The sequence below is a fragment of the Thermobia domestica genome, chromosome 2 (assembly GCF_964235325.1).
Source record: "Thermobia domestica chromosome 2, izTheDome1.hap1.1, whole genome shotgun sequence".
In the NCBI taxonomy this organism is placed as follows: domain Eukaryota; kingdom Metazoa; phylum Arthropoda; class Insecta; order Zygentoma; family Lepismatidae; genus Thermobia; species Thermobia domestica.
The window spans coordinates 171,365,282-171,390,605 of NC_137455.1; the positions used below are offsets into that span (position 1 = coordinate 171,365,282).

General features: G+C 35.5%; 1 protein-coding gene across 5 annotated transcripts in view; it reads right to left on the minus strand.

The window, feature by feature from the left end:
* The window catches only part of LOC145677210 (uncharacterized), a 331,567-nt gene that overhangs the window by 226,519 nt on the left and 79,724 nt on the right, over positions 1–25,324 (minus strand). For all 5 annotated transcript variants that reach the window (XR_014129705.1, XR_014129706.1, XR_014129699.1 and 2 more), the window contains exons 9-10: positions 24,375–24,579; positions 15,113–15,212 (exon numbers count right to left, since the gene is read on the minus strand). Coding sequence is in view for 2 of the 5 variants with exons in the window: in XM_081747820.1 (XP_081603946.1) it covers positions 15,113–15,212; positions 24,375–24,579 (305 nt within the window). In the remaining 3 variants the exon portion in view is untranslated. The remainder of the gene's footprint in view (positions 1–15,112; positions 15,213–24,374; positions 24,580–25,324) is intronic.

Below are 25,324 nucleotides of genomic sequence, written 5' to 3' on the forward strand. Positions count from 1 at the left end.
CTGTAGAGCCAGTACGGAAACTTTTTGTTACACTCATATAAAATCACCTGTAGTTTCTAGCACACTAGCCGGTATCATATTAGAATCTGGGGATTGAAAGCACACACACCTACGATGACAACTGTGTGACTTCCACAAAGGTGACTGTTTTGCGCTGTTAACTCATGGAAAATGCACGGCCACTTCTTTTTCGATAAGAAAATAATATACGGACCTTGTGTCTGGATATGTTATATAAATTCTGCCTTATCTGGAACATCATATAATAGGTGCTAAGAGGATCTCCCGTTTTCACAAAGAAGTCAAAAATGAGCTAAATACGCGACTACCAAACATACGAATTGTTTGCCTTGGTCGTGCTAATAATGAGTTTCTTTCTTGACCTCCATATTTCCTTGACACTACACTTTTTTTAAAAAAATCTAAGAATGTGTTACTGTCTACAACTTGCTCTTAAAACTCCCTACGTACTGAGGATGTGTTGCTGTCTACAACTTGCTCTTAACACCCCCTACGTAATCTCAGAATACGCATTCCAGAAGTCACTGCATCGGAGGATCGTGATCGTGATACAATGTGTATAACAGGGACTTGATTACACGTTCCATGTGTGCCAAAGGAAACTCGTATTGAATACTACTGATGTGGATAACAGTGCATATGTTGTGAAACAAATTTTTATAAGTATCTCCTTCCACTGATACCACCTTCACTGGTATATTTGAGTGTCATTATATGTTTCTAATTGGGAAAACAATCAGCCTATGCAATACACGAGTGTCTTACTTCTCTTTTATATCGATCACAACTTTTGAACTGTTTCAGCAACAAAATATACAATGAATCACTAGTTCTGCATAGTTTAAATACTCATAGTAAGACTATTCATGGCTTTGGATTAATTGTTTTAACAAAAGAGACATTTCTTTTTATAATTTAAAATAAAGTAAAGTTTTAAGCTTTGGTCAGTGTCTCTTTTGTTAAATACTCATATTTGATTTTTACAGTTCCAATGATGAAAATCATCTAAGATTTTTTAACGTAAACATATAGATTTAAAATTGCATAAAACAAATATGAAATAACATAAACCAACTTTATCATGCGTTTTATCTCCCATGAAAACTTCATAAACTAAAATTTAAATTCTTATTTATTTTATTTGTCCTTACTTTTATCAGCTAATGCAATTTAACGTTATTTAAACATTGCTGATAAGACTAATACTTTGCTCACGGTAGGTATCAGTGACGATACGTGACATTCTGCAGGAGCCACTACTCAGAGTCAGTGGTACGTATACAATATTAGTCCACTGACTTGACCTACTCAAGAGTCAGTGACTTACTTCACCTCAATTTTATGCAACATCATAATGACAGGCATCTTGAAGTCCCTCATCTTGGATTCAGGTCCAAAATGTTAAGCCGGAAGATGGTTATGTGATATATGGTTTTGGAGTAGCGTTTCTCTACGAAGTCAATCTGACATATTTTCAAGATACAATTAATTATGTAAGAATTATTCTATGCGAAAGGAAGAAATTCTTTAATGTAAAGATATCAATACAGTACTGAATTTTGTATTAGTCCTATATACCGTAACAATGGAAATCGTATTGATACATTTAGATATTGGATTTTAATTGGTTTTGAAAATTAACTGTTTGAACTTAGTACAGCAAATGACATAGAAGTACGCAGTTCGATTAATGCGGAGGAAAACCCATATGTCCCTGGACCCTCCAAGATTCATAAAAGAGGAAAAAAAGATTTTTTTTTTTAACTCCAAGACTAGTTGCTGCTCTTGATCGATACAAAGTCAGTAATAGAGCAACAATACATATTCCGGCAGCGCTACATTAGGTCATAGTGTAGCGAACTGGTAATAAATAGTCTTCCATTTACAGATGTAGAAAGGAACTCCGCAGCGAAGTTGTGCAAGATCATAAAGAACACTTTCAGAGTGCATCAAGTGCATTCGTTGTGAATCGGGACGGGAAACCAATGTCAAATTTGAATGGTAAAGAAACTGTCGACCACTTACAAATACTTATTTTAAGAGATAGTCATGAGAAGTTCATTAGTGTTCTCATTTTGGCATCATCAAAAGGAGAACAATTGTTTCTGCTATTGTTAATTTGCTTGGAAAATGGAACGTAGTAAAATTCCTGCAGATAATTTGCTGTGACACTACTTAAAATATGGGTCATATCAACGGTTGCTTCGCTTCTGCCCCAGCAGAAGCTTGAGAAAATTCTTCTGTATCTTCCTTGCAGACACATATTCATGAATTGGTTCTTAAATCTATATTTGGTAATTGTAGTATATCAAGTTATCTCTGGACCGGACGTTTCCCTATTTAAGCATTTTTAGAACGAGTGGTCAAAAATAGATCGCAATTACTTTAAATCTGGAATTTGTGATGCAACAGTTTAAGCAACAATATTTCCGACGCAAGTGCTGGTGTTAAATTTTGCTTTAAAATTTGTAGAAACAGAACATCGCAAAGAAGATTATAGAGAATCATCAGCGCTGATCATCGTATTCCTGGATGCCATACCTCCCTTGAGGCATTTCCTTTCGTTTGTTTGGAGCAATTCGTCATGCAAGGTGAATGGGGAAAGCAATCTAGTTTGAAAATATTTCTCTTTCGCCAAAATTTCATTTAACGATGCAAGAAGAAACGGGGCTTCGAAAAGTATGTAAGTCCTGGTACGACTTTATGTGCAAGGTTGGTTTAAACGTATTCAAACATCCCATTCACCACTGTAAATCTGCAATCTTTGAAAGATGTGGACAGTTATAGAAAAACATATGATGAATTATCTGAACTGGCTCTTGCTAAGTTTTCCCATCATCTCTGATGTCTGGCGAAGGAAGATGTAGCGTAGGCTTTTTTTTTTTTTTTTTTTGATGGAATTAGCACAGTGGAAAATTAAAAAATGGTTGAAATAATTAAACAGTAAAGGGGCTTGAGATGTGTGGTGGTACGATAGAAATTCTTGTGAAAAGAAATATCAGTGATTTTGTTACAACAAACACAAAACACTTTCTTGATAGATTTAAAATTTCACAAGTGCTTCTTGAGTGTGATCCGATTTCGTGGTCAAAGAATGATGACCATCTTTAAGGGAGGAAAATAGTTGAATTTCTCCAAGTAACAAGCAATGAAACAGAAGCGAATATGAAACTAATCGAGGAATACAATGTTCCTATGAAAAACGAGAAACAAAAGTAGTTTCTTTTGCGGATACTGAAGGATCACAGACCTTTTCCTGGGTGCGACAGAAGTAAATTATGTAGCAAACAAGATTCAAAATTTACCACAAAGCTACAATATAAGAGGTATTTCAACTTATTTCACGTTTCCTTATAATTTTGCTTCCTTTAGAATTATATTTTCTCTAGCAGTTTGTTTCAGGGAATATATCTAAAACTCCTACAAATTTGCTATTCTTAAGTAGTTATAAAATAACTGAGCATTACATAGGTATATTTCGTTTTCTACACGTAATAACTATTACATGACTAAAAGTAAGTTCAAAATAATGTCAGATTTATGTTTTCGGTAAAAAAGATACACCAAAACAATGTCACATAATCCTCTTCCAATTTGAAATTTCGGACCTGAATCCAAGATGCCCATTATGATGGTTCTACACAAAATGAGGTGCAGTTCTACCTTCACTACTTGTATCCAAAATATGGTGTCATTCCCTTCAGCCGTTTTAAAATTACATGCGCGTATTACAAATTTTTGCTACATAGGCTACTATATTCTGTAAATGCATTGAAAACTTTAGTTTACTTGAGGCACTATTTAATATTATTCAATGGAACTATTTTTTCTCGTGGATTACTTTGGTCCGATTTGAAACAATTTTAGGGAGTATGCCTACGTCTAAAAACTTTCCAAAATTTATATTTCTCCATATAAATAAAGACCATCCTTCTACAGAATGTGTCAGGATAGTTATCCACATATTATACATATAAATACAATTTTGGAAAGATTGCTGCTTTCCGGGCTATCTATTACTTCAAGTAGCTCCCATGTTACTGAGTCGAGACAGAAAGTAAGGAATCAAATCCAAGAACATAGAGGTCAAAACGCAGGCGCTCTGATCATTGCTGCTGTTACACTGATTACTACAAACGAGTGCTCTTATTACGTGGTTCACTTGATACATTTGTTCACATTTAAAAATAATAAGAATATAATATGATTATGTATAGGGTTTTCAGTAAGTCATTTAATCCCACAAACACTAAGAGTAGTGTTTGTCCTTTTTAGCAGTACTAACAGTGCCCTAACCTGCAGTATAACATGGTCTTCGCATCAGAGTAATGTATGTATATTCATTCTTGAGAACTAACATAAAACCAGAAACCATGTATGATGTTGCACAGAGATTTCAGAAGTGCCTGCGAAACAGGAATTGAATATCAAACCCTTCTACAGCAAATTTAAGGCTACGACAAATGAAGCCAATTCACCACGAAAAGATTGTCCAATAGTAATAATGATGGAGGAGGAGGAAAACGGATATGCAGGCCGCAGTGGCCCCTAGTTTCACTAAGTCCTCGGAAATTCTTTTCCAGCAAATCGATGTGTAATGAACAATATTCAATGTTCTGTAGCAAACATTTCTCAAGACACACTGGTGGGTGTTTTGCAACATGTTTCGACGCATGGACACCTACAAAACTGTGAATGTCACGCATTTTCAACATCACCTATTCTCCCAGGTTATGTGAATTATTTAACATTAGGAGAGAGAATGAGGCTGGCTTTTGTTTAAACCAGTCTAAAACTCTATTAAAGCTGTAAAGTTTATTAAGAATATGTTTATTCAAGGCCTCACCTAGAGACATATTGGATGTCAGAACCACAGAACAAATTTAAAAGCACATTTTACCTTTATTGGAGAGGAATGGAGTTAATGTCAAAGACATTTTAGAAGATTGCGTCAGAGACCACGAGAAATATAACTCGATTTCTCATTAATGCGAAATGTCCATTTTTATATCAACCAAAGGTCTCGACAATAATCTAGCATTTTAAACTGCAACCTATTCCAATTTCCTTTGTAAGTCATTTCTAATGCGTATATTTCATTTATGTCATTTCGTTTCCAATTTCTCTGAAAATTTGCAAATTCATTGAGCATTATGAACCCATTTCTCGATAAAAAATTCTATTTATGTATTTTAAAAAAATACATGTTTGAAGATCATTTCGTGTTTCCTCCAGTCTTTATTTATCACAACATGTGGTCTTCTACCAGAACTCAACAGTTCACTTTCGTTTTTCTGGGAAAACTGAAGGGAACAATTCTTATTATTGTTCGTTGTGCTCGTAGGCTGCTATATCATATTTATAACAAGTTACGAATTTTGACTTGATATTGTGATTACCAGCGTTATAGTTATGAGATGTCTAATGAATTACTGTCGTTTAAAGTCACTAAATAGCAATGTTTTATGCATTAAACATTTACAGATACCCATCAAATGAACAGTATTCAGTGGAAATCCTAGCAAGTTCCCAAACCGTAAAAATAAAACCTACATTTTGATCACTTCTATTTGTGGATGTGTCCGTGGACTCTTATGTATGGACATGTACGCCTATTGGGAGTATTCTGATCAACATCAAACATTGTCATTAGGAGACCTGCATTGAACGTTATACCACAAATATCAAAAAATGGGAGGTAGTCATATTGGCATTACTTAGACAAGAGTATCTTACAAAAAGTTATCTACCACTTGCTATCTAAGTACTACATGTATTTGCGTTATGAAATCTGAGGAAGATTAACATTTAAATCCATTCAACGTTTTAATATTCAATCTCTGAGGTATAATGTGTAATAATTAGAGTTAAACTATTAACGGACTGTTCGTTTCGACCAGCCCAGACGATAGAATGCTCATTTCTTGATACAGATCTCGGGCTACATTCTCGATGCAGGCCTAATTTCTATTAGCCTTTAGGTAATTAAACATTATAATGTGACTGAGAAAAAAATACGGAAGAAATTTCAGCGATAACATACAGTACGCATGGTCCATCGTTCACGACTGATTCTCGAATGACTATGTCATTCGTGTTAAAAACTCTTCACTACTTTTTCACCAAAACAATAAATTCATTATTCAGCCTTTTACACACAGAAGAATATGAATAGTGATATTGTCCATGGAACAGACAAACAAACAAAGAAAAAGGATGATATAAACGCACGAACAAAATAGGGAACATTATTTGCATTTTAAATAGTATTCGTCTTTAAAATCAAGTAGATTAATATGAACTTCAAGAAAAATACACTATATCGGAATCTGTTATAAAAATATTTAGTGAATGATTTAAAATAGCAGAATAATGCTAATTTATTTACAAGCAGCAAGAAAACAGCTTTCGTTTGATGCTAGATCTAATTACACTGTTCTACAAATTTTAACTTTTTTTTTCTTTCCAAAACGAAAGTAGGTGTTCTTTATGGTTTCTGACCTGCTGATCACGAATCTGAAGTCAGATATGCTGTATCAGGTCTACCTTTTGAGAAATGTTTAAATGAAAGTTAGAATCAAACTCTATATTTGGTGAATTTATGCATTTTAATAATATTATTACTTTTATGTACAATAGAAACCATTTTTTAAAAAAAATGTAAGCATGGCATATCTGGATATCACAAAGATAAAAGAATGCTTATACATTAGTATTTCATGGAGTTTTTCATTAACAATAAACTAAAATAAAGTTTAAAAAACACTAAAATTCCACATTTGGATTTGAAATGCCTTTATACATTGCCACCCAAACAAAAGTCATCTTTTGATTAAAACGTAGAGATAGATTGAGACATCGTAAGAAACGAAATACCTACGAAGATTTCCTCTTGTGTGATGTGGGGACAGTATCACGGGCCAATGTCCAGCAGTAGTCTGCGAGCATTGAAACACCAGATTTCCCTTTGTATCGCTGCTCCAGGATCTGAATTGATTGATGAAACCTCTCACCATGCTCATCAGACACATCTCCTAGGTTTTCGGGAAAGAAAGACAGGTGACTATGTAGAAAATGCACTTTCAGCGACATATTGCACCCCATAGTGTGTAAGTTTGACAACAACTCCTCAACTAGTTGCGCATAGTTCGCACTTTTGTTGTTTCCTAAAAAGTTTTCTGAAACACTCTTAAGAGAATTCCAGGTTTTCCTCTCCACTTCAGTTAGTTTTCCATCGAATACGTCATCTTTCATCAATTGGCGTATCTGGGGACCAATGAACACACCTTCTTTTAGTTTAGCATCTGAGATGTTTGGGAACTTTGTCTGAATATACTTAAATCCTTGTCCTTCCTTTTCCAACCCTTTAACAAATACCTTCATAAGCCCTAATTTAATGTGGAGGGGAGGCAAAAAAATCTTCTTGGGGTCTACAAGAGGTTTCTCTTTCACATTCTTAACTCCAGGAGTGAGGGATGCACGGGTAGGCCATTCTCGTTGTATGTAGTGCATTTCCCTGGCTCTACTGTCCCACTCACAAAGAAAACAGCAGTACTTTGTGTAGCCTAACTGTAACCCTAACACCAAACCAATCACCTTCAGGTCCCCACATATGTTCCACTTATGCTCATCATACCTCACTTTTTGCAAAAGGAGTTTCAAATTTTGGTAAGTTTCCTTCAGGTTTACGGAATATCCAATTGGAATCGAAGGGTAAGTATTACCGTTGTGGAGGAGAACACACTTCATGCTTGCTTTCGACGAGTCCAAGAATAACCGCCACTCATCAATTTTATACGGTATTTGTAATGCCTGCATCAGTCCTACAACGTCAGTACAATATATGCAGTCATCACTACTGCTGTAAAATTTAAGAAAGTCATGTTGTCTTTCACGGTAGAATGTAACTTTGGTTCCTTTTTGAAGAAGGTTCCAACCTTGCAGTCCTGAAGCTAGAAGCTCAGCTTTTTGTTTGGGTAAGTTCAAGTCTCTAACAAGGTCGTTCAGTTCCTCTTGAGTTATCAAATGTGGTTCTGTGACACGTTCACTGTATGTAGGATCTTCATTCTCACTACTCACACAACATTCATTCTCATCATCACTACTGTCTACTGTCCATACTGCTGGCGGCACAGGCACAGGAAAACCTTCGCCATGTGGGATGGGTCTTCTAGCTGATTGTAGATTTGGGTATTGAACCGACTTTTTACCTTTGGACGTTATTCCCTTTACATTTGAAAGACAAAAGTAACAGTCATGTAAGTGATCATGTGATTCAAACCATAACATTGGTGTAGCAAATGGCATACACTTATGAGAACCACGTAACCACCCCCTTAGATTCACAGCACAGGATTTACAACAAAATTTCGGTGCCCAGGGCTTCCCTACGTCGACCTTTGATGAGAAATACAGTTCGTATGCTTTCTTAACAATAGGCGTTATCTTGGTGAGTTTCTGTTTTGGAGTTATTCGCCCACACACATAACAGAAATTGTCACGATGATTCTTACATTTCCTAGGCATTTTCAAAATTGTAACACTTAATTTCACAATACCAAACGTTTCCAAATGTTAACTACTTTACAATGAAACATCTACCCGTTACGGGTCACAAAAACACACCTTTCAATGTTCTTTGTCTGCTATAGCATTCAAGAGGAAATAAAGCTCACCACACCAACAAGCAAAAAGTAAATATTGATAGTCAGTTGTTTCACCGTCATCCGGTGTTGCCAGGTCTATGTGGGGAAATTTCTTTCCGACGTCCAATTTTCCACTTTTTCCGCCAAATTTCTTTACCTTTTGTGTGTGAGAAGGGGTAGTCATGCGTTTTATATTAATAAAGGCTTGCATTTTATACATCAAGATGTATGAATAATGTATAGTGTCTGAAATATATACATATAAAACATTATTATAATAAAGTTTTTAAAATATATATTTCCCCGAAATAGTTCCACAAAATAGAAAATTTTAACTACATTTCCCCATTTTTCCAGTAACTGAGACCTGATACGCAAAAATGGATATTATTTTCAGATTCAGCAGAAAAAAATCTTTAAGAATCACCTATTAGTTTACAGGAAAGAAATTCAGTGTTGAACAGTGTTATTAGTATCAAAAATTTAGAAATGATGTCAAACTTCTAGAAACATAAATTAGTGTAAACAAATAATTTTCTTTTTAATTCGACATAACATGTTCTTTGAAACCGATATATATTTCAAATATTTTTTTTTTTCATAAAAGACTGATAAATGCCAGTTTTACAATAGTTTACAATAGTTTACGCGTACACATATCAAGCGTGTTTATGCCGACTAAACTACTGGACTTCACTATATATATTACAAAATACATTCACATATATATCGTGAGTGAGAAAATATTCTCAATTGTTTACTGAACCTGCACTAACAGATTTTATAAAAATCGGTCATCTTCTCATTAAATAAACTGATTTTCACTATTCAGGAGTACAATAAGATTATTTCACAAATAATGACTACACTCACTACATAATTATGTCAACTTCATTCAAAGACGTCCATTTCCTACTCACAAATCTTATATCGATCAAGTTTCATAACATTGAAATGCAACAACTCCCGCTTTATAATGACAAATATAAATAGCAAGAAAAAATAATCTTTTGATAGATAAAATTCTATCAATTTGCTTCAGATTGACTTAATTTAAGTATGCCTCGTTTATATCAACGTTAAATGTGATACTAAACATACCATTTAAAATCTGACTTAAGGGAAACTGAATCATAAGTAGTTGTTGTTGCATATGATTTATCGTCTTGTCATTGTAGCATATTTCACATGAAGACTTAAGAGGGAGAAGGAGTGCGCCACAGCGGCCGGAATATTGGTGTTCAATTTAACATGGGATCTCAACCATTTTTTAGGCAAATCACGGTTTCATTTCGTTCTTTCGCAAAAATGTCTCAGTAGCGCACTAAATATGATACATCTCATTTTAAAGGTGCAATTTGAACGCTGTGCGTGATATTTTCTTCTTATAAATACAGATAATTATAATCCAAATTCCCATAAGAAAATGATCAAAATCAGACGGAAAAGTCTTCTGTTTTTTTACAGTAAGGAAAAGAGCTAAAAACTCCGGACTTTTTTGAGAATGGAGTACAATCTTTGTATTTGTGCGCTACTGTACTATTTTTTCGCTGTTTCCAAAGACATCCATTTCACAATCGATGAGAAATTATATCCTTCATAATTGAATCTACAGAAATCAGAAATCAGATTTTTTCGTGTTCACGTACTTGGCCGTATAACTGCTAGATGGCAATATAGTCATTCCTCATCCCCCTTTCCTTCTCAGCGGGAGTCAGTCCTTTTGAAAATCTACTTTGAACTTCTTAACAGGGGCGGGAGGAAGGAAATCATTGTGAAGGACGGGAACTTCAAACACGAGGAATGGCAAAATTTATGACCTCTTTGGTTGATGGTTTCTGTTTCAGCAGTACAGTGTGTTTGTAGATGGTTTCTGTGAGAAGAAGTAATTTGTGTTTGTAGCGATAAAGTCAACCTTTCGACAAAAATTTGTGAAGGAGAAGCCGAACCAAAGTCTTCGTTTATCTATTCCAAGAAAGAAATGAAAACTTCCTGCAGGACTAAGAATATACATGCAAGAGAAAAAATAAGATACATTATTATAATCTTTAGGATAGATTAATTCCCGAAATATTCCTTGTTTACCTGTCAAAAAATCAAGAATAATATGGTATAAAGCTCTTTCATCAGCTTCCATCGTACAACATACTAGACACACACATTTATATACATACATACATGTACATATATATATATATATATATATATATATATATATATATATATATAGTGGCGGATCCAGGATATGATCAAGGGAGAAGGTAAACCATAGTTTGCCTCTTTATCCAGAGTAAACAGGATTCCAGAGTGTATTCCTGAGCGTCAAGGGGTGGGGGGGGGGCTATAGCCTCTATAGCCACCCTTGGATCCGCGCCTGTATATGTATACTATTTACAGTGCCGGAGTTACGTGTAAGCGAAACAAGCTATAGCTTAGGGCCCCAAAATCTAAAGAAAAATTGGATTTCTAAAATATAAGAAAATTTAAAAAAATAAAGTAAAATTTATATATACGTAGCAACAGTGCTTCCTGCTGTGTAGCCTACGTTCGTGTAATTAATAGGGCTCCTTCTACCAGTCTGCTTCCTAAATTATCTCTAGTTTCTTCATTGCTGTATGTAGGGTGCGTATGTTCATCTAGACACATAAAGGACCCCATTACCTTCAACAGCTTGGGGCCCCACTAAACCTAAATCCGACTCTGACTATTTATGCATGTTTGCTCCCTCTTTTTTCGAAGCAGTGCTTCTTTGATATTGCTTCCAATTTCGGCAGGTTTTACCAAGGGGGGAAGAGTCCTTACTCATTCCAGGCATTCAAACTAGGGACTGGACTACATGCTTCCAACATTCTGTCTCCCATGTTTCCCGGTCTGAATCAATTGTCTAAAGCCCATAAAACATTCAAATTCATATGTAGATGTTGCTCATCAGTGTCGACACCTAAATATTTCTCAATCAACGGTAGGGGTGTTTGGTATCCTCAATCTGTCTCCCTCTTATTAACGGAGCGGTAGTAATATTCGGTAGTAATTCTTTAAAAAAAATGTTTTTTAATGTATGTAGTAACGCATAGGAAACTAAATTTTAATATACCCTAGTAGTATAGAAACGTACCATACGGTACCTTACCAAAATAAACACCCTATGCCAAGGACGCAAACATTAACAATAATAAAAAAAGATAATAATAAACATTTTAAAGATATTCTTTCATTAATCAAGTCGCACTTAAAAGTTAAAAAAAAAAATGTTTATGCGTGACTAAAAAAAAAGGGATGCGCTCTCATATAGGCTTACAGTTACTTTATAAATTCTTAAAATAACGCACTCCATTCTTTTTATTTCGTCTTGCATAAACAAAATTATTTTTAACTTTTTAGTGGGAATTTATTAACAAAAGAATGTCTTTAAAAGGTGTCTTATCATTTTTTTTAATTCGTTGGACACCTTTTCCAAATCCTAAAGTGATATGCAACCAGGGATACCAGGGGTGGTTAAAGGCTAGTATTTATTTTAGGATAAGGAAGTTGAAAATAAAAACATATTAAAATTTGCTTTTAAAATAAATAGATATATTGCAAAGTATGAAAGTAAGAATGGAATATTGTATTGTCACCGGACTTACATCGCTCTGCAACAGTTCTTAGTTCTATGACGTCAGGAAATAAGTTCAATTTATACGAACACTTATTTAATGTTTGAAACAAACACCTGTTACATCCTTGTACACTCATGTCCAAAATGATTGTCGCATTTCTATAACTGTCTTCTTGTAAAAATATCATGTAATAATGATTTTGCAGGAGACTTTTAATACTGATACTATGTGTACAATCGGGAAATATATGTGGTAAATTTCATAGGAAAATACAGTAATTATAAATACGAAGATTAGAATGAGTAAAATAAAATGTTGCTAAATGGACACGAAAGTTTTGTTTTCGTTTTATTGTTCTTATTTACTGCTCTTTTGACATGAAATTTGCCACATACATGTCTTTGCCGATTGTACGCATACTAACATTATAAGAAATACCGGGTGAATTCGTTATCAAATTATATTCCTACAATAACATATTTATAGACATACGACAATAATTTTGGACATGAGTGACACATCTTTTAATTCTATTGTTAATGAAGTGGTCTATTTCCCCCAATAAAAACCAACATCAAGCAGGGCATGTGCTCCCTCCTGTCCTTCTAAGCCGGCCCCCAAGGCTGAATGTAACATTGCGGCTTTTTCCTGTTATAATAGGAAAAACTCAGGATGGTCAGCAACTGGTATCGAACCCAGGACCATTCGAATGTGAAGGCGAGAGAGAGGGTAAATCTGGTGGTCATATTTTGAAAAGAAAATAAGGAAATGGATTCCACTAAAAAAATGATTTCACATTGTCAATACATTTCAAATCTTTGTCTGGGTTTTCTGCCTTTCAATTCCAAGTTTTTTTTTTTTTTTTTTTTTTTTTTAACCACGAAGGCCCTAAATAAATTAGAATATCGACTCTCCCGTGTGTGTGTGTGTGTGTGTGTGTGTGTTTTAATATTGGCATGGTTCTTCATTTTATATCAGATTCTTCCCGCACTATTCTGTTATTTACCATAGGTAGAATCCTTTGAGAAAGAGACATGCGACAAGTGCTTTAGTTCTCTATGGTATGTTTGAGACCGTTGTAGATATTTGAGTGGCTCTCTGACAGGGAGCTGACGGCTGATATCATGTTGGTCCCTCTTATTTATTTGTTTCTTCAGTTCTGTTTCTCTTTTAGCCAAAAGAAAAGAATTTCACTCTTCTGTCCCATTTACAGCCGTAACCATCCCCCTCCTGCGCTGTCCAACTTTGACCACATGCAGGGGAAAACGAAGGAAAAGGACGGGTGCATTTGCTTTGACGGCATTTCAGCGACAACCCCATCTGTTGCCAAAATAAGGAAACACTGAACTGCAAGGAGAAATTCTATCCTCGATTTGTCAAGGTCACTTGACTCCCGCCGGCTCTTAAAGAGGAATGAAAAGTCCCATTCTTTTAAAAAAGAATACCACAGATAAAAAATTCGCACAGGACAAGAGGTGTTGATCATAATGGATGTCCAACTGAAAGTTGATATGGAACAGCTGCACACATATATATTAAAACACTACATGTAATATTTCATGCAAAATTATATTTTTACTTTCAAGATTAGTCAACAAAGAACATGACTTACGGTTTTACTTTCAAGATAAGTCACCAAAGAACACGACTGCTGGTTTTACTTTCAAGATCAGTCAACAACGAACACGACTACCGGCATCATGTAATATTTCCCAATAATTTTGGAAAGTGGATTAATTTGACTGAAGTTTTCTTTGATGTTGAAAAGAAAAACAAATGAAGTAAGTACGGACCGAAAAATCCATACTGATCCACTTGTTAAACAAAGTTACTGATAAAACAATATCAATGAACATATTTGCAATTTTGCCGATAACTACATAATTGTCGATATATATAATTGTAAAGCTAGTTCTTTGGCTCTTTGTGGCCATAATTCCTGTTTCACTTGAATCTTTTACATCTTCATGCAGGTCATGCTACTCTTTGTAAAATTAAAAATCTCAATTAAATTTTGGGCTTCATACGTACATATTTTGGAAACCATAATACAGAAAGTCCTAGACACTTCACGAAAGCATCAGCCCTCTATCTCAAATTCCTTTGACGAGTTGAATAATATGATCGTTGAAACGTTTCTACGAATGATACGGTAGGGCAAGACTCTCTCCTGTCTAACCTAACTAAGTATCAATCATTTAATAGGGATTTACGCTACACTAATCTGGATGTATAAACACTTTTATGTCTAATATCTCTTTATTTATACACTCCTGTATTATTGTTGTCCCCTTACTCGTTTTATCTTTTTGTCGTAAATAAACGTAATTAATGTCGTCGATAACACAACGTCATCATAAACAACTATCGCTTCCTCAACAAAATTTTCATTCCATTAAAAATACCATGGGGTACTAAAGAATCTGATCTCGTATTACTAAAAATTCATCAATATCCCTGAAAAAATTATGTACTTACCTTGAAATGCAGGATATCGTCTTCTTTGTCTTCTAGAATACTTGTCTTCTCAATAAACCGTAACATAAAAATTTGACACTATGTTATCGTCGCTTTTAATTTAATATACTCCGCTATCTACGACGGATTTTTATATACCGGTATATATAATCAAAAATAAATTCTCATTTCTTTAATAATTACACGATAATTTTCAACACACGAACTGCGTCCTCAATTCGTTTCGACATCTGCAAATGTCGAACTTCAATACAGTGATTTTATTATTCCTTTGCACATGTTAAAATAATTCACATCTTGAAAATCAAAGCGATTTTTAAATGAGATTGAAGCGCATAACAAAGGAATATACAAAATATCAGTACTTACCGGTTCAGTACATCCATCACCCTCTCTGCCGAGCGACTGCCCTTCACTCCAGCCCATTTTCGATAACATTTTATATCCTACATTAGTTGAATGTATAGACCTATAAAAGTAAACATATGGAGCAAATTACATTTAACACATACAGACAATGAAAACATATATATAAAAAGTTGTAGTAAGACAAGGGATTCGGACACGACGAGGTGCTTTACAATCGTTTCACTACTTTCACTTATTTGTTTGAATACACGACTAAGTGTAGATAATGTTTGTGCAATCGAATTCAGAGCTGCATTCCTTCCGAATTCTCACATGCTTTCTTGGTTGGGTAATCTCTGTAACGTGAAATGAAGTGTTGGGCCGAGGTAGAAAATGAGTTGAGATACTGGTTTAGCTCCGGGCACAAATTTCTTGGAAAATTTTTAGCATTGTCTCATAATGTTCCGAAATGGTGTATTTAAAATTATATTTTATCACTCCTGACATTAGGTTTATTATAGCATGAATCGTAGTTTTAAAAAAAGATGCTCAAGTGACAAAATTTAAATTTACTATAAAAAAAGTAATTAATATTGAATGTGGAAAAAAGCACAACGTCCAGAAGAAAGTTAAATTCTTGTCATACACGGATCAACATTTCAGCATCTATGCATTCAACGACATGTAACTCAGCCATATTTAGTGACAACAGTGGCACAAGACAGGATCTTTCACATACTCCCATGAGAAAAATGAATATCATTTATTGGAACAGTTTCACTTCACAATCTGCTTGATATGTGTACTTGTAAGGAACTCTCTACTTCTGTCAACGTTCTTATCCGTCCGGCACTTTTTCTTTTATTCAAGAGCCAAGTCGCTCCAAACTAGCGTTAACAACAGCAGATGTTTCAATTCGGTTTATCTTTTCACTGAAACGCATGCTGAAATATCTCTGACCACTGAATTCGAATTGTAATCGAATTCATTCTAATTAATTTCTTCTCCTGGGTGTTCTTCTTTTCAACAACGGCATACTTGAATGAGCGCACCAAGACGCCACGCAACGAACAATTACTGTACGTAAATACTGAAGTTTTTTCTATTATAGTGTGTGTTAGATGACAAGCGGCATGACCTATGACCTTGAGTTGGCTTCACGTGGCATCCAATTGACTTTGAGCGGTGTTGACAATTCGCGACAAGCAGTTCTGCACGCTCACTTCTCACGTTACTGTGAATCTTGAAAATACCAGAGGCGCTACTTAGAAATATTGTATTAGCACATTAACTGCTCACTTTACGAAGCAGAGAAAAGAATTACGAACACATAGTGAAAACTACATCTTTTTATGTCAACTAGTTGTCATGATAGACGCTTTTAAAGATTTCCATATAAAACAATTAGTGAAACGAGTGTTGAGTCCCGTGTCTAATTTCCAGTGGATTTTACTTCGATTTGGAATATAACTCAACTTTCATTACAGGATAATCAGGGGTGTAACCAGCAGGTTGTTCTAGGGGAACATTACTTTCAGAGGGAGGAAACCTTTTTCACACATTAAAAACAGAACAAATGGCCTCTTTCAGAATATGAAAGCATTTTAACTCACCATACATACTATACACATATTATATTTTCACGATACTACATTATCAAAAGCCGGATCTTGACAGTACTGAAGCTAAAAACCAGATTGTAAGAGATGAATCAATAACCTATTCATAAGAAAACAAATGTTGTTTATAGCAGTCTGTTTATCTGACTTTGTGTTTATGTGGGTTAAAATAGTAAAGCGAAAGAACTCGAAAAAATATCAACTCAGATATTATTATACAATAATACAGTAGTGAGTTCACACAGTGTGCGCCCAGTTTGGGAAATAAGAATATAAAGCATATGATTAAGTTTAGTTGTTTTAATTAGGTACAAAAACCGTATTGATGATGTTTGATTTTTTAAAATTTTCATATTTTATTATAAACGTCCCTCATTTGCGTTAACTATTAAATAAGTTTATTAAATATATACCAGACGAACCTCATTTTGGAGCTGGGTATAGTTTGGGAAAGACAAGGCCTCCTTTCCCCGTGGCTACACTCCTTTGCAATCTGATTCATATACAGGGTGTTAATGAACTATACCAACAAACTGTAAGATATTATTCATCACATCAAAATAAGAGAAAAAGTTCATATGGACCTGTGGGGAAAAGTGCATAGTTTCAGAGCTAGGGCTGTCCAAAATCGCGTAAAAGCTAAATTTCAACAGTCCCTATTTCGAATTACAGAAACTGTGGATAGTGGTTCTTATCTGCGTAAAGGAAGCTACGCATATACAATCCAAAAGTGCATATTTTATCAATTTTCAATAGGTGTACAGGGTATTCCCTACAGGGTGTAATTCTCAGATATGCTCTCAATAGAATTCTCAGATATACCTTGATTTCAAGGAGGGTAAAAAATAGGCAGGAGGTAAGCCTTGACAACAATGGACACCCACTGCTTCGGAGGGAAGTCGGAAATGTTACTCCATGTTTTTTGTGTGTGTGTGTGTGTGTGTGTGTGTGTGTGTGTGTGTGTGTGTGTGTGTGTGTGTGTGTGTGTGTGTGTGTGTGTGTGTGTGTGTGTGTGTGTGTGTGTGTGTGTGTGTGTGTGTGTGTGTGTGTGTGTGTGTGTGTGTGTGTGTGTGTGTGTGTGTGTGTGTGTGTGTGTGTGTGTGTGTGTGTGTGTGTGTGTGTGTGTGTGTGTGTGTGTGTGTGTGTGTGTGTGTGTGTGTGTGTGTGTGTGTGTGTTCGGAATAACGTGTGATGGGTGTATTTTGTATTTTACGTTTTCTTCACTTATAAGGGTGAAAGAAAACATCGCAGCATGCGTTTTCCCAGTACGAGAGACCGTGCTTCTAACGATCCTTAACACTTCCTACATTGTGGCAAATGATTCCGTGTTCACTGTTATCAAGGCTTATCGTTTGCCTACTTTCGACCAATCATAAAATCAGAGCATAACTCAAAATTCGGTTGATGGCATGTCTGAGAATTTCACCCTGCAGGGAATACTCTATACACTAATTGACCATTAATGAAATATGCATTTTTGGATTGCGTATGCGTGACTTCTTTTACGCTAATAAGGACCACTATCCACAGTTTCTGTAATTCGAAATAGGGCCTGTTGAAATTTGGCTTTTTCGCGATTTTGGACAGACCTAACTCTGAAACTACGCACTTTTCCCCACAGGTCCATATGAACTTCTTCTCTTATTTTGATGTAAAGAACCACCTCTTACAGTTTGTCGGCTTATATATATACGCCTAACATCTTAAGAACAAAGCATGGGAAGTTCGTAATATTATTTTGAAATTTACTTTAAGATAGATTCTTCCTTATTCTACAGAAGAAACGCAGTATGTTTTGTTTCTTTTTTCTTTTTTTTTTTTTTTTCACGTTTCACTACCTTATTATGTGCAACTTTTATTCCCTCTTTTCTCCTCTAGAAGGGATTCAAAAGCATCAGGTGTCTGAATGGTATCATAAATTATTGTAACCCAAAACAAACTCGAGCATATCGAGTTGCTTAGGAATCAGACGGATTGATTTTGTAACACCTACACCAAGCCCAAGAGTGTTATTCGTTATGAAAACTGGTAAGGAAACAAATGGCTAGTTGTGTAGAATGTAACTTCTCTTCTAGCATAAACAGAATTCATCAGTGTCTGGGTTGCTTTCTTTCGTGGTAGTTCGTTTGTTCTCTAAAATTATAGCTGATGATGTCTTTAAGCAAACCGACTACAGGTGCGGAGTTTTCTTTAAAAAAGAAAAAAAGAGCTACGAAATATTAACTGTCATAGACCATAGTGAAAGTAGTGTTGAAGATGAGTGTTTAGCATTTCCACTGAAAAAGTTAACAGGTAAGTAATTTAGTTGCTACATGTACTTCTAGGATGCACAGTCAAAATTCTTGAGTTCGCTGGAATAGTATATGTACATTGTGAATAATGTTGCTAATGTATGTGTCATAATCTTAACTGGAGGAAGAGCGAGAAGGGAAAGGGGAGTCCGCAACCTGGCAACACCATGCGGAATATTGCGCACCATTGGCTACTGCCCGTGATGCTGTACATCTGAAACACACAGTACTGTTGCTTCATGCATCTCTTCTACGATGAATGATTGTTTCTTTGTGTTCGATGCGTAAAGTTAGTCCATTCATCTGTAATTACTTGTTATTATACTAATAGGCTAAAAGGTCAGAATGGCAAGAACAGAAAAGGAGAACAAGGATTAAAGACATTCGTACTTCTTACAATGTGTATTATCTTTTCGTATTCTACTATTCACTCTTCCGTTTCTTTTCACTTTACCCATATATACTGTTAGTAAATTTAAATATGTAAAGTTACAAGAGGGAAAACATATTGTAAGACGCTGTTAAAATAATTTTTTATTGAATATTTGCATTTTTACAGGATAGAAATCGATATAATTTTATAAGTGTTCACGACTGTTTTTCTTCAGTTGTGAATGTTGTAGGGTGAATTATAATAATTCATTGTGAACTCTGTGAGTTCAAGAAACATATTTAGATAACTTCTCTTCTTGTTCCTAGTATAATTCTTTCGTACAAAGTGGTTGAGAAATTTCTCCGTGAAAGTGGGTAGTAACTTCACTAATTAGTGGTCGATCTTAATAAGCAAATTTTGGTGAATACACTAAAATGTTACAAAGCACTGAAATTCGCCATCGTCGTCTCGTCACCAGAATGCAAAATAGTGAAAAAAAACGGAAAGGTATGATAGAGATAAAAAAAATGGTCGTTTATATGTATCAACAATATTAAATGCCATGACGGCGGAACGTGTGGACAGAACCAAGTCTGACTAAACGATCAACAGAAGGGACAATATTACATTACAATCACAAACAACAGAAAATCGCTGGGGGGAAAAAACTGTACATATGACATCTGTAGTGAATAATGGCAAATGTGTAAATAGCGAGATGCAAATAAAGAAGTCGGAAATGGTTAAGAGTAGTGAAGACGAAGAAAGCCGAGGGAAAGTAAATACGGGAAAGAAATAATAATAATAATAATAATAATAATAATAATAATAATAATAATAATAATAATTATTATTATTATTATTATTATTATTACTATTATTATTATTATTATTATTATTATTATTATTATTATTATTATTATTATTATTATTATTATTATTATTATTATTATTATTATTGTAAATGTTTGCTAGAGAAACTACGATTTACCGTTTTACACGCTCCTTTATTTTCCAATAATAAAGCAAAATTGTTCCAAAGAAATATAATAATTAACAAGTATATAAAAGTCTCTCTCTCTCTAAATGATGTAGCGAAATGTCACTACTCAACATTGTACTATTAAATAAGTATATTACCGTTTTAAAAATACAATTTTCTCACACACACTGACGCGAAGACACCTCCACGGACAATAACTTTCCCTCTCTTTCACACACAAAAACGGATGCGCATCAACTCCGGGAAGTGAGACGGTACGACAATTCGTACGCCTAATAAAGCTATTAGCTAAAAAAGGAATTTTGTCCAAATTTCCAAGGAAAGGAGAGAATATACAATACGCGCTCGAACATACTACCCGCCTTGAAATGCTATTGTATTTCAAAATCATAGAATATAACTTAAATGAATTTAACAATCACTACACATACACATTTATTTATTTATCGTATTGGTATCGCGAATTAGCCTTTTTATGGTCAAAGCTCCGATTCTCTATTTATATCAAAGAGAAATGCACAAACTTCACAATAAGATGATTACAGCCGCCGAAGGCTGTCTTTACTGTTACGGCTCGCACCAATTCATCACTTCCAGAGTGAACTAGATTGTGATCCTTGCTATTTTCCATTGTTGATTGGGGGAAGGGGGGTGCTTTCTTCACCAATGCAATGTCACCTTTCCTTATGTCCTTATGTACTACTAGACCCACCACTTAGGCGTTTGTTGGAGGCGAGACAGATAATTCTGCACCCAACGTCTGCAGAAATGCTTTGTTAGCTGTTGGACTAGTTGCCACCTTTTTTGGATAGTTTGTTTTGCAAAAAATTCTTATCGGGAAGGAAAGCCAAAGAGTCTCCAATGAGAAAATGAGCAGCTGTTAACACTGAGAGATTATTAGGATCGCTAGGTAGCGAGGTAAGTGGACAGGATTTAGAACTGCTTTGATTTGAATGAGAACATTATACATCTTGAAACTTAACGTGGCATTTCCTACTTGTCTCAAATGATGCTTGATATTTTTCACCTGCTTCCCACGCCCCATCAAAATGAGGGCTGAAGTACCACGTTATGCCCTGCTCACTCAAATAGGTGGAAGTTGTTTAATATCCCTTTCTATGTGCACTAGAACTTAAAGCTGTTTTAACTCTTTGTTCGCACCCACGAAATTTGTTCCAGAGTATTAATGGACGTTGGTGGGACGTCCCTGACGAGAGACAGAGCGCTTAAATACAGCCGGAGGAAAATTAGTGCTTGCACTAGACACGAGTTCCAGATGCACGGCCTTTGCAGAGGCATACAAATGTAACAATATAGGCCATATAAGAACTCTCCTTGTTTCAAATGCACTTTTTGAGGAGAATAAGACCCACGTAATCGACGCTTGATTGCAGGAAGCATCTATTGAGATTTACTCTGGCTGCTGGCAGGGAATCCATCATTTCTGTCTCTGTTTTAGGTGAGAAACGATGATACTTTAGATATTTTAGCGTAATTGTTCTTACTAAATTTCGAGCTTCAAAGATCCTATATCTCTGCCTAAGGGTAGATGCTACCAACTAAGGGCCTCCACGCAAAGTAGCTTCATATTCGTGTTGAACTAGCAACTCACTCAATTTATCATTCTTAGGCAATACGATCGGATGCTTGTGGTCTGTGGCGATTTCGGCGTGTTGTAATCGACCGCCCACCCCCATTAACTCCTCATTGTTATTAAAAGATTTAAGAACAAACGAGAGCTCTTGGACGATAAGGGTTTATCATTTCTTAAATTTTTCACTTTTGTAGCGAATGTTTCACTTTGTGTTTGTTTCACTAAATACAAGGAATGTTTGAGCTCGTTGGCTGCTAACGGCCTTTATAATCTTATGGAGAGAACTCTTCAAACACCAACGACCCTCAGCACCACGCTAAGGCCATTCTTAACTTTGTGAATGAAAAATAATGCTTTATGATCGTTTGTTACATTGGACACATGGATGTCACACATTTTTGCTTTTTACTTACCACAGCATCTGGTTCAAAGCTCGAATACGGGTCGTTCGTCCGGTAACACTGTTAGTAACAGCCACGAAGGTCCACTCCTCTACAAACCTTGACAAATTAATACATAGGATTCATGCCGCTTGATGCACAATCGGCTTGATTGTCCTGACTATTTACTTGGTACCGATGAGGCGAGGGAATTAAGTTTTGACTTTAGAGATTCTATTCACCACAAAAGTCTTCCATTTTGTTAAAGCTAGCTGCTGACCACGAAAGCACTATGATAAAGTCACTTAAAGCGATTACGCTTTCTATGTTGAGTAGTGTTACCTTTAAAATTGCGTCTAGCAACCTTGCAAAGCACTGGCACACAGTTCGAGTCTGGAGAGGTTTTTCTTTTTCTTTATAGGTTTGTTTTGGCCGCGATTAATCTTGTCTCCAGATAACCGTCTGCACATTTCACACGCAAATAAGCAATACCAGCGTACGCCTTTTCGGAGGCGTTGCAAAAATAAATTAATTGGCATTTGACTAGGTCAACTGGCACAACATAGCGCTCCACGGTACTTTCAATAATGGTGATAACTCACAACAATAGTTGCACCGAATTTCACAAAGCTCTGCGGGAAATGTGTCATAACAGTTCAACTTATTCCTCCACAAGGACTGCAACAGCGTCTTGGCTTTAATGTCACGGGGGACAACAAACCAAGTGAGCGAATAATTTTGCTACTTCCGACAGCATGATGCACTTTGTAAACACTGACCGGAGCTTCGAAGGGCACACACTCAACCAATTTGTCGGTGGAAGGAAACCACCCGACTCCAAAAGTCTTTAGAGTGTCGTCAGTGTCAAAACGAAAGGGTGGGCATATTCGTTTCTCGCATACGAGCCGGGATAACCTTTAGCATTTCCGGTTCATTTGAGAACCACTTTCGTAGTTAGAAGCCTCTAATTCGCAATAGCCCTATTGAAGTTCGATACCTTTTGGTGTCGAAGCCGCACCTGAAAGAATATCATTCAAATAGAAATCCCTCTTGACAATTGGGGTAGCCACGGTAAAGTGCTCGTCTTCATCTTATGTCAGGTGCGTAGACAATGTGTCGCTAAGAAAGATGCACTCGCAGTACCGTAATTTATAGTTCGTAAACTAAAGTCTTGAATGGACAAATCAGATGACTCACACTACACAATTCTCTTAAAATTTGTCCTTTATTATTATTATTATTATTATTATTATTATTATTATTATTATTATTATTATTATTATTATTATTCACTAACTCTCTCGATACATTTTAGCTATATTCGCAGACAGGGAGATTTTGTAATCCTGAAATCATACCAACAATGGGAATATGTTATCTTGGAGCTTGGGCCCGAACAAGAGCTTATCGTTCAACAATACGCCAGATGACGTCTTAGCACTGGCGTCCAACACGACTCTTAATTTTGTGGTTGAACTGCACAACTTCGTCACTGCATAATAGGACAAGTAGCAACTGATCTCTTCGGATATATTTTATCTCTTCTGTGGGCACGATCTCCACATGAACTAGCTCCAGATATTCATATATAAAGTCTTGATAATGTTATTGCAGCGCGGGTGACTTTGCAAACTTTAGTTCGCAGTGTAAACGCCTCCTAGTAACAATATATCTAGATGCACCTAGAGTTCCCATGTCATCTTTGAAAGGCAGGCATTTCAGAGAATTACTCAACTGCACTTTTCCTGAAAATGAACTGAACATACAGAACCTGTACCCGTGGCTACATAGTTAGCATATTTGCATTCGGCGCGGGAGGCCGAGTTCGATTACCAATGGAAATCCATAAGGTTCGGATCCACGTTAAGCTGTAGGACCACGTCTCATATAGACTCGGTTTGAAAGGAGACGTTAAGGTCCACATTCACCAACTAACCAATGATATGTAAATATGACTGAACTGTGCACATTTATGTTATGAAACGTAATGCCATAAAAATATTCTTATTAATTAAGTACTTACTCATTCAAGGACGCTGTTTGGGTCTTCTCATATGGATTCTGAGAGCCAATAGTTTTTCGTCTACTCGTAGCTCGGTCCTTATAACCAGCAGCTACACTCAAAGAAGCTGGATGAGGTTCTTTACTCTCAAGACCAAATTTTTTACGTATTCGTTTAATTTCTTTCCTCCACTGCTTGTGAACAGGTACCTCTGGCAGCAGAGAATCTGAAAATAAAATTATGTATCATGAATGATATTACAACTTTCAGATTATAACATAAGAATTTCTAGCTTTATAATGATTGCTGGGTAAACACAGTACCAACTACAGTAGACTCCCTGTTAACTGATCACCATGAAACCAGGCTTTGGTCGGACAACGAAAAAGTCAGTTAAAACTAAAATAATCATTTCATAGCTCCTAAATTGAATAGCATTTCTATAAGAAAAAGGCTTACAGTATATTAATTCAATAAATTTAGAATACCAAAGAAAAGTTTCGACCGCAGGCTGCTTCAATGACATTCAATTAAACGATACACTGTATTTGAATAAAGCACACTAGAACATCACACATACCATACTTATTTATAGTTCGTGTGTATTGATTGAAGAAAAACATAAAACTGAAAAAATACGATTGAACCTACACTACTGAATGAAGTACAATACTATATTCGATTATTGTTGTGTGAATGTTTATTGTTGTTGTGGAGCACATTTACACAACAATAATAGAATACAGTATTCAACAAAAATAGATGAGCGGTCAAGAGGGCGTCCACTGTACTTTTTAATTACTGAAGAATATATACACAAAAACCTACAAAATGAGAGGAAAAATATTACTTTGTTTACTGAATGAATACACTATCAGTGAATCATCAGAAACTGTAACTTAAAACTTAGCTTCATTTTGCCTGATTTTGGATTAGTCATATACATGTTTTCCTCTTCTTTCATATACATA